Source organism: Labrus mixtus, chromosome 20 (genome assembly GCF_963584025.1).
Source record: "Labrus mixtus chromosome 20, fLabMix1.1, whole genome shotgun sequence".
NCBI lineage: Eukaryota > Metazoa > Chordata > Actinopteri > Labriformes > Labridae > Labrus > Labrus mixtus.
The window spans coordinates 4025671-4035655 of record NC_083631.1 but is presented as its reverse complement, the minus strand read 5'-3'; the positions used below and the strand labels follow the sequence as shown (position 1 = coordinate 4035655).

At 41.8% G+C, this 9985-nt stretch overlaps 2 protein-coding genes across 3 annotated transcripts in view; both read right to left on the bottom strand.

Moving 5' to 3' along the window:
* Positions 1–5006: 5006 nt before the first annotated feature.
* On the bottom strand, positions 5007–6708 carry cenpx (centromere protein X). The gene is made up of 5 exons (XM_061026305.1): positions 6607–6708; positions 6060–6111; positions 5910–5963; positions 5730–5818; positions 5007–5161 (listed from the first exon to the last, which is right to left on the bottom strand). The coding sequence occupies exons 1-5, from the start codon at positions 6640–6642 to the stop codon at positions 5147–5149; spliced, it is 246 nt and encodes an 81-aa protein (XP_060882288.1). The 5' UTR covers positions 6643–6708; the 3' UTR covers positions 5007–5146.
* Positions 6709–7794: 1086 nt separating this feature from the next.
* Positions 7795–9985, bottom strand: part of LOC132953924 (heterogeneous nuclear ribonucleoprotein A0) — a 36986-nt gene continuing 34795 nt past the window's right edge. Inside the window, exons 1-5 of one of the 2 annotated variants that reach the window (XM_061026302.1) lie at positions 9697–9840; positions 9074–9165; positions 8683–8778; positions 8451–8594; positions 7795–8335 (exon numbers count right to left, since the gene is read on the bottom strand). In XM_061026302.1, the coding sequence (XP_060882285.1) occupies positions 8213–8335; positions 8451–8594; positions 8683–8778; positions 9074–9160 (450 nt within the window). In that variant the 5' untranslated portion in view covers positions 9161–9165; positions 9697–9840 and the 3' untranslated portion in view covers positions 7795–8212. Of the gene's footprint in view, positions 8336–8450; positions 8595–8682; positions 8779–9073; positions 9167–9696; positions 9841–9985 lie in introns of those variants that run through there. The other variant, XM_061026304.1, reaches the window with a different exon arrangement.

The following is a 9985-nucleotide window of genomic DNA, read 5'->3' as shown; positions in this document are numbered from 1 at the left end:
CATGAATCTCAAAACAATAACTCTGTCTGTCTTGAATATATCACTAGTTTTTATTGCTGTTTCACCAATCAAAATAAAAAGCAACTGGAACAGGTTGGTTCCAAGATTGTGGATAAAGCGGCAGAGCCCAACTTCATAATGGAAGTTTTTTTTCCTTTACATCAGTGCTATGTGTAATGAGACATATTCACAGTATCAGTGGATAAGTGGAGAACGACATAAAGTGGGCTAAAAACTTGTAGAGCCGCTTTATTTTGTGTGTCATTCACAAGTCGTTTGATATGCTCGTCATGCTCGTCATGCTCGTCATGCTCGTCATGCTCGTCATGCGTTTTGGGCTCACCTGAAATTCAATGATAAAGGGCCTTCAGGAAAAAAAATCACCCCAAAAATTCTTGGCAATTTTCAGGAGTTTTGCTCTACTTTCATGTAGATCAAAGGGTTGGAACAACCAGTTACTGACATGCCCACCAAGAGACCAAAAGATTTACATAGCCAACCATCTAGCCATGCTAGAACGTCTTCAGTCGCCACACAGAGACTTTGTCCAATGCTCATTTAACGCAGCATTTGCTAAGTATTAACAGGTCAGTGGTTGTAATGTGACTAAGTACACGTGGAGTGAAGAGTTCCATACCTGTATCAGAGAGTGAGGCAATCCTTCTGCTTTGAACCTGCATCACGAGGGATTACACTTCAGCTTTTCACAACACAGCAGACAGGAAGCTGTTAAAGACAAGGACCAACACTGCCTCCTGACCTCTGGCCCTTACATCCTGAACTCTCCTGCAATCTGACATGAACCCTTGTCCACATGAAAGCTGACCTGTTTACTCGCCGGGGCTAATTTAGAGTTCCGGTGCCCCTGACCACTGTGAGGACAGTCAACACGCTGGCCTCTGGACTCGTGGAGGAGACTTTGAACAGACTTGTTTGAACCAATGTGAAAAAAAATGTGAACGTACCTTGAACTCTTGTTTACGATTTTGCTCCCTTCCACTAGAGATTTGTTTTAAATCTTGATATAACAGGAAAGCCACTCTTATGCCTGACTATCCAAAGCCTGATCCCTGTCATCTCTTTGTCAATTTGTCATAAGTCGGTCCAGTTGACCACTTTTACCCCAACAGTCTGCATGCAGTGAATATTAGCCAGCCGCAGAGAGCTTCACATGCCTGCTGATGAAGTCCGTTAACAAGTCTAACAAAGGCCAAGCTCACACTGTGCCACCTGCCACCAGATAAAGAGATTTTGGTCATTACTTGCTCCTTTTTTAAATATCATCAAACATCGGGCCTTTCATCATTTGGAGTGCGTGACCTTCAGGTTCATGGCCTCTCTAAGCCTCACTGACAGATCTATTGTGGGTCGGTGCTGGAGTATTTTTATATCATTGCTTTTGATCTGACCTATAAATAGAGCACTCTGCTGACCTCCGCTCCAGGCAGGTCTCGGCGGCTCATTTAGTGGTACGGTTCCACCTCTCCTCCCTACACACACACACACCCTTTTGACGTCACCTGGAACAAAGTGCTACTTTATTTTTAGACGAGAAATTAATTGAACGGTCTTGTTTCGTTGCAGAGTTATGTAAGGGGATTACTGAGTTGTTATTGCCTTTTCCTTGACCATGTAGGCCACCACACAGAGGAGGCAGGTGGAGAGAGAGAGTGGAGGGGACTTGGGGTAGAAAAGGAGGGTAATGCTGTTAAGGTTGTAGTACAGAGATCCAGAAATAGCCCAGCTGTGGGCCTAATTGTACATCTCTCTTGTACCCTTTTCCCTCTTCAGCTGCATGCCAAGGTCTTTGACCTTATCATCCACCTCAATGGTTCCGGAAGAGTCCTTTCCGCCCCCTGCGGCTACCAAAGCCCCGGCCGATACACGGAGCACAGCAGCAGACCATCTTCAGCCTCGGACTAACAGCCAAGCGCCACAACCAGTTAGGAGTGATCCCAGCGGAGCGCCCAAGTGGCTCAAACTGCCAGGTATGTTCTAATCATCGCCGGCATGGGCCCCGTGGCTCCTTAACAAAGCTTAGCCTGAGGACCGCAGGCCCCTCAGAGAAGCAAGGGGCCTCCAGGCAACCCGCATGTCACAGCAGCATACACAGTCAACAGGGATGCTGCCGCTGTATTTGCATTCTCTCCACTCACGCAAGCCGTCTGTAAAACTTATGGACACCAAATGCCCACAACAGTGTTTTGTTTGTGTGTTCTCGACAGGGCTGTAAATGTTTGTAACTTTTCATGTGTGTGAGTTGCGTGTGGAGCATCTCAGAGGAATGCACTCGCTCTGCGTCCCCTGTAGCATTCCTCTATGGTTAGACAGCTCCATGCCCATGAGGGGGCCACAAGGGCCTCCTGTCTCCTGAGCACTAATGCATCGCAGCCCCAGATCAAGCACATGCATGCAAGCACATGCATGCACACAAACATCTGAGAGGAGATGCATGCCATCACATATGTATTATGGAAGGACTCACTAACATGTGTAATTGAAGTGATGGGGGTAAACATAACACTTATGGAAAATGACACCTGTGGCTTCTTTGTGGATTAAGATTTCCTGTCATCCCCTTTCTTTGCAGGAATTATGAAAGTGTCAACTTTCAACCACATTTTCTACCTCGGTTCAAATCTACAAGTCCTGTTACAAAGAAATGGCTCTTGCAGCACCACCTATGAAAATGATTTATGCGGTACAATAAATGTTTATGTACACATTTGTGCTAAGAGTGTATTCTTCATGTGCCCTATTAAAACTATAAATTTGATGTAGCATGTGTACTTTTTTTCTCTGCTTCAATGTTTAAACTGTAATCTCAGAGAGGCCAACAGACGGGGAAATGGATATATTATCATCACTTGTCTGAGACAGAACCCTTGTTTGGGCTTGAGAAGAAAGGAGTTTTATAAAATGACAGAAAGTTGGAGAGATGGGGGAATCTGTGTAACAGAAAGGGGGAAAAAAAGACACACAGACAAGTGGAGAACTAAGGGATCAAATCAGACGTAATCCTAACATACCCTTACAGGGACTCTCAAGACAAATGCAGACGACTCCATCCCAGAGTTACAGCAACATAAACCACTAATATTGTCACCGTTACCGCACTACGTGATCAGACCTCTTCAGAGTTGTAGGACTCCATTCATATTGGAATACAGATAAGTTGAGATGAGAACTGGTCTTACAGATATGATGACTGGCTTTAGGCTTTAATTGTAATTTATCATAATGGTGCAATTTAAGGAAAAACTTACCAAGTATACAAACTTCCCAAAAAGGGGGAAGGCTTTGCAGCAACAAAACTTCATCCAACCAGTAATAATAAAGGTTATAGCCATTTTATTTACAAATAATCAATCAAAAATCCCATTGCTGTCAGTGGAGCATCAATAAGATCTGTATTGATATTGGCTTCAATCAGACTTCAAGCATCGACGGCCTTCTCCCATGTGCACAGAGCAGCCAGAAGGCTGCAGACGGATCAGTCTCCGTCTCCTGGGAAAAGCTTCTCACTCGAGAGCTTCTCCAAAGCGTCTGGACCGGCTGTCGACACTCCCTGCCTTTAATGTATGATCAAGAAAAGCTTTAACTCATTACTCTCTTCAATGCCCCTCCTCATTCTTGTCCTAACTGCTTTCGTATGTTTAATAATACTGCCTTCAGATGTAATTTGTTCCACTAAGATGCATAAGCAGAAAAAGTTGTACGGTAGTGTAATACTTTGCCAGTTCAGAGTCCTTCCAACAACTCATACTGGGGGGGGGGGGGGGGACTGTCTGTGCAATCTCCAACAGAATAACTGTTTTCATTTCATCCTTCAGGACTGACATTTGGAGATGACACATTTTATCAAAACCAACAGAAACATTACATCTTCTATTCCCAAAACCATAACCTATTACAGATTTGTTACCATGGTAAAAAGTAAGGGTGTATTTTATTTTAAAATAACATTTGGTTGCATGTATTGCCTCAAAGGGCAGGACGTGCTGCTATGAATTATTTTGATTACTAACTGAATAATTCTTTACCTTCACAAGATTTTTTTTGTGCCAGTTTTCTTCATAGCATCATTAAACTAAACATCGCTCAACCAAAACACACCTTCTCCTAAAAGCCTGCTGTGCATGTGGCTCCTGGGAAACACAAATCCAGTCTGGGCCCTACTTAAAAAGGTGCTGGGTCAAATTCCAGGTGCTCTGTCCTTGAGCACCTTTCTGAGCCTGGACTCTTTACTTTAGCCTAAGTTGCTTCCAGCTGTATTTTAGACGGCGTTTGCGAGCATAGTGAGTCACCCAAGAGCCACACAAATAAATAGTGTGAGGTGTTGTACAGCTATGCTGACTCACGGCGAAGACACGTTGGTGAAATAGACCACTGGTGGAAAACCATCAGAGGCACTCGGGTTAGAAAAACCCCACATTACTCTCTCCCTTGCAGGCCCAACTTCCCCCTCTGCTGTGATGAAAGGAGAGAAAGCACCTCTACTACTCGCCTCTTTTGTTTATTTACCTTCAGAATTACACCCTGCTCTTCTTGGACCATGTTCCAATGTGTTTTGTTATGTTTCCTTTCAAACAGAATATCTATGCGTGTGGTCTCAGGCCGTGTTTGGCTAACACATGCACACATTCGTGCACGCACACTCCCATTCAACTTTCCCCATGTGCCAGAGGTCCCCTTTGCCCTTCCCCCCACCTCTAACTAAACATCGCAGGACAGCAAAAGGGAACTTCAAAGTGGCCGGAGGGGGTACTCCTTTTTTCCTGGCACTTGTCATCATCTAAGGGACTGGCTGCTCCCCTTATTACTCTAATTGCTTCCAACTGCTCCAGGAGGCTTTGATGAAGGGCGCCATGGAGCATGCTGGAAGCACCTGTTGTTGCACATAGAAGCACAGGTGGGCCTTATTGGTGGTGGCAAGGAGGCGTGCGGACAGCACTGCCGCTTTCCACTTAAAATCAAACTACTCCAATAAACACAGAATGAGAATCTTAATGTTAGAACACATTTAAGTGTCAATGAAATGGCAGTTATACAGAACATGTAAACATCAGTAAAGCTTCAATTGGAGACGCAGGAAGCGAGAAGGACTGAAGGCAACACTCTGGCTCCCTCTAGTGGCATCAACGTGCTAGAAGTCCAGCAGCTGCATTGGAAGAGAGATGAAACACTAAGGTCAATATTAAACATTGACTGGAAACTTTTTTTGTAATAGTGGTAAACAGCTGAGAAACAAAACACTTTTAGTATAAGCTGGACCAGTATGAGATTTCAGGAAAAGTGTTTAGGTTTTATTTTTGAATTACACCTCTAGGGATTAAGTCTGCATTATAGAAATGCTGCTGTGAATAAACACAGTTGTATCAATAATACAAAAAAGAATGCCTCAAAAACAAGAAGGCAGTGATCAAATGTGCAGCTCATTAATTGCTATGATCACATGTAATAAAGGGAGCAGGTAAAAAAAAAAAATACTAAACTGCATTTAAGCTGCAAAGGTAATCACTAAGTATAGTTTGAAGGATCCAGACTAAATATCACAAACAAATATAATTCAGGAGCTGCTCCTGCTGGTCTAATTCACAGAACTGTGTATCAAAGGACAAGATTTCCATAAAATAAGCAAAAAGAAAAGCACCTGCATGAATCAAATAACTAGATCTTATGGATCCTGAATCAAAACATTAAAACCACTGCTGAGTTGAGCTACGCACCAGCTGAGGTAGGATCTTTTCAAAGTGCTCGATGTCAACTTGGTCACAGTCCTCAGATTCAGCTTGTTTTTGTGATCGCACAGCAGCCTCTGAAAAAGACAGAGTACATTCATTACAGTATAACATTCAGTTTCATCATCTGGCAATCTGTAGCCAACTGAACCCAACAGGACACCATACCTTGAACAAACACTCTGAGCATCTCTGCCACGAGCAGTGCAGCGTCACCACTTACTGTAACAGAGCAAGATATGTTATTTAGAATCAAGAATAAAACACCAAACACTTTTAGGGAAGACAGTCGATAAAAACATTAACTATGCAGCTCACGTTTGGTTTTTTCTTCCTTGAAGAAACTTGACAACAGTTTGCTTACTGTTTCCTGTAAATGAGGAGAAAAGAAGCTAGTTAACAGAGAACTCATGAATCAAACAGTGGATATAAAAACAGTTATACTCTTAAAAGACTCTCATTGTTTTCAATATATACCTATCACTACTTTGACTGCATCCTGCGGAAGAGTTCCCGTACGAGGTTGTTTAGTACCAAACTACCACTGGAAAAGTTCAAATTAAAGGGCTCTAGTGAAGAGACGAAAAATATTTTGTGTTATCCCAGGATAGTGGGACCTTGTATTAATCACTGGCTTCCGCTCTTTAATTCGGCGTACATATAATGTACAGAAAATATTTCTGAAATGTGTAAGTCTATTGTTTAGACGCCTGACAGCGGAATCAGCAACAATGCCTCGTTTTCGTAAATGATTACCGGAAGTCTTATTCAGGTAAAAAAACAGAGGTAGTACTCGTTCTAATTTGACTATGTAGGGTAGCGAATAACTGTAAACAGCGATAGGGAGAGATATGAATCTTCTCACCTTTTTGAATCCAATTTCTGCCTCCCTCTCCGCCATGTTTTGACGCTGTGACAGAAACTTGGCGCTTTGCGTGGGGATTGGCTATTCTTCATGTGACGTCACCAGCGCCGCCCCCGAAGACTTGCGCAGAAGTAACAGCAAAGTTTAGCCATTCATTTTTACAATCTATGGTTTAGTCTAATAATATTTTTTTAGTACAAAAAATAGCATAGTAGTTTATTTTCATTTATTTTTACATCACTTATAATTGTTTAGGTTTTCCAAGTTTTTCTCTCCAAATAAATCCACTTACAGTAGGCTACATTTAGGCCTACAGTGTGTCTTCTAGTAGACTATAGTTTGTCATTTTGGTACAAACTGTAATCGTTTTCAGAGGCCAAAGTTGGTAACAATAAGCGTACTTTTCTCATATTTTAAATGAAGGCTAATACCGTTACTGAAGAGAGCAAATGATTCACATACTTACATTAGGGAAAACATGCAGACAGTTAAGAGATGATTATTCAAAAGCAAATGCAAACCACTGAAGCTTGCTGCAAATTAAAGAAACATACTGTATAAAACCAAAACTGCATTTACACCAAACACGCCGTAAATAATTAAAAGACACAAAGACAAAATGAAAACATTTGCAGATGTTAAACAGAACTGCTGTAGGGGCGCTGAGTGTTACAGTTTATTATTGTCGTGATGGAGTGAGGAGGGAGACAACGCATTAAATATTTTGTTTAGATGGGAGAGAAGCGTAGTTTGAAGACAGAGAGTATAGGCCTACCGTTAAAATGACCAACCCCTTTGTACTTGACACTGGTCATTTGGACCACTGGAGGTGCGAGGTATACAGTCGGATTCTCTTTGAATGACCTAGTTGCAGTAGTTTTAATGTTACTGTCGTCAAACTGTACTTATTTCCAATCCAAACAAAACTATCAGGGCCTTGTCTCCCTCCTCACTCACCCATCCATATGAAACTGTTTCAGTGCGAGTTCAGGCCTGGTTCAGTACAGGGTTAACTGAAGCTGAAACCATTTATTTGTTTACCATTCACAACTCAATGTTCCAAATCATTACGAAGAGCACCATGTGATTTATTAGCCTAACGTTTAATTATATTGCATTCAACATTAGTGGCTTGAAAGGAAAATTGAACATTACAGCTATACACCCATGTCCTTGACAGACTTTAAATCAGTAGTGGAATCAACTTTATTGGTATGTTTTTTTTAATACACTTTCTGTGTCACACACAAGAAGTAAAAAAACAAGTTACAGGCAGATTGAACCAGACAAAAGGCTTCAAACAAGAACAACACCACCAAGTCAAAGATGAAGAAAACTAAAATGAAGATCTGCAAGGATAGCCAAAACAATGGATGCTTCAAATAGAATTTAGCACTACAGTAGCACATGATATCTACTGTGTATAAGCTAAACTGTTTATTTTAAAGATCACAGGATTAGGATGAGAGAGTGCAACATGTTTATATGCCATCACATAAAATCAGCCAGAAAAAAAGACCTAACAAGGCTATAAACATTTTACCACATGGTATAGATGAAGCATTCGTATACTTAAGTTTGTGTGGAACCAAATCACATAAATCAATTATTGCTCAGCCTGATCTAACCACTGAGCATCCTCCAGTATGTAGCCCAAACCCATTGAACGTCGTGGGGGGGGCTTATTGGAAACGACTGCAGCGACCTCCTCCTCTGCATCCTCCTCCATCTGAAACACAGGTGTGTTACAGTCAGCTGATGCAGACGCAATATGCAAATTTTTTCAAAAAAAAAAAAAAAAAAAAAAAAAAGCACCAACAGAAGAAGAGAGGCGTTACACTCACCTTTGGACTTACAACTCGTCTCACTTCCACGTCCCCTCCTATATAGTGAGGACCAGACCACTCGGCTATGTCGGCTTCATCCTCTGTGGAAAACCTCACATACGCCACCGCTTTACTCTCCTTCGATTTTGTGCTCTTCGTAATCTGGAATCCATCCAACAAATTAAATTCAATACAGTTGAGTTGATACTCCATCAGTTCCAAAATATGGGAGCAGTTCTTCAGTCTTTACCTTACACGCAGTAACCGTGCCCCAGTCTCTGAAGTAAGCTCGTATATATCCTTCATTCACATAAGGATTCAGCTCTTTTATCACCAGTCCATGATCCTGATGGGTGTTGAATGATAGAAAATGTATTAAGTTAATTAAATGAGCATATTGTAGTTGTTTTGTTTTTTCAAAGATTTTATTTTTGTGCATTTTGTGCCTTTATTAGAGAGACAGGACAGTGGTTAGAGTCGGAAATCAGGGAGAATGCGAGTAGGGAATGACATGCGGGAAAGGAGCCACAGGTCGGATTTGAACCAGCACCACCGGCTACACCAGCGCCCCAGCATATTAGAGCTTAAGTCAGAAAGATGCAATTCAGTGATGCTCCTTGTGAATGAGAGAAATGATTTACCAGTTCATATTTTTCAGCAAGAGCAGCAAAGTATTTATTTGGCAGACTGATGAAAACTCGTCTTTTGGATGCCATCTTCACTTCCATGTTATCTGGAGGGAACATGAGATGGGTTTCATTTAACATTGTGCAAAGAGGGAAGGCTGTTACTTGATTACAAAAGGATGAACATGTTTTTTTTTTAAGAAAAAGACAACATGAGAGTGTTCTAAATACGTTGTAAACGGGGGCGGCCTTAGCTCAGTCTGTAGGGTCCCCGGTTCAAGTCCCGGTGTGGACCAAATCTGGAAGTTGGTCTGGTAGCTGGAGAGGTGCTAGATCACTTCCTGAGCACTGCTGAGGTGCCCGTGAGCAAGGCACCAAACCCCTCCCCACCACCAGCGCCCGCTGTGGGCAGCTCTGTCACTCTGACATGTCTTTATTAGTGCATGTCCATAGGATCATGTTCGTGCATGTGTGTGTTGCATGATTAACAGAGTGTAAAAACAGAATTTCCGCTTGCAGGAATCAATAAAGTAAAAATCTAAATCTAAAGACTCTAATGCATGATTCCTTTTCAATATGTAAAATGACACCTTGAATTTTGGCTGAAATTGTACAAAATTAAGAAAGTTCTAACTCACCAGAGTAAGGACGTCAATAACCTGTAGTTCCAAGTAAGACTGACTCAAGAGTAAAAAGTCACCTCCTGTTATGAAGCTTGAAAAAGCATCCTGGCTCTGTCACAAGAAAAATCTCCTCCTACTAGTTTTTTTCTCGAGAAGATTGTCCCTTCTTCAGAAAGATCAAGTTGTGCAACAAAATGTTCAGCAGCCAAGTACAAAAATAAATAAATTCCAAAACCGAAAAAAATGCTATAATTGCCTGCTGGTTAAAAGCAGTCTGTTTTGAAATGCAGAGCAAGAATGTCGA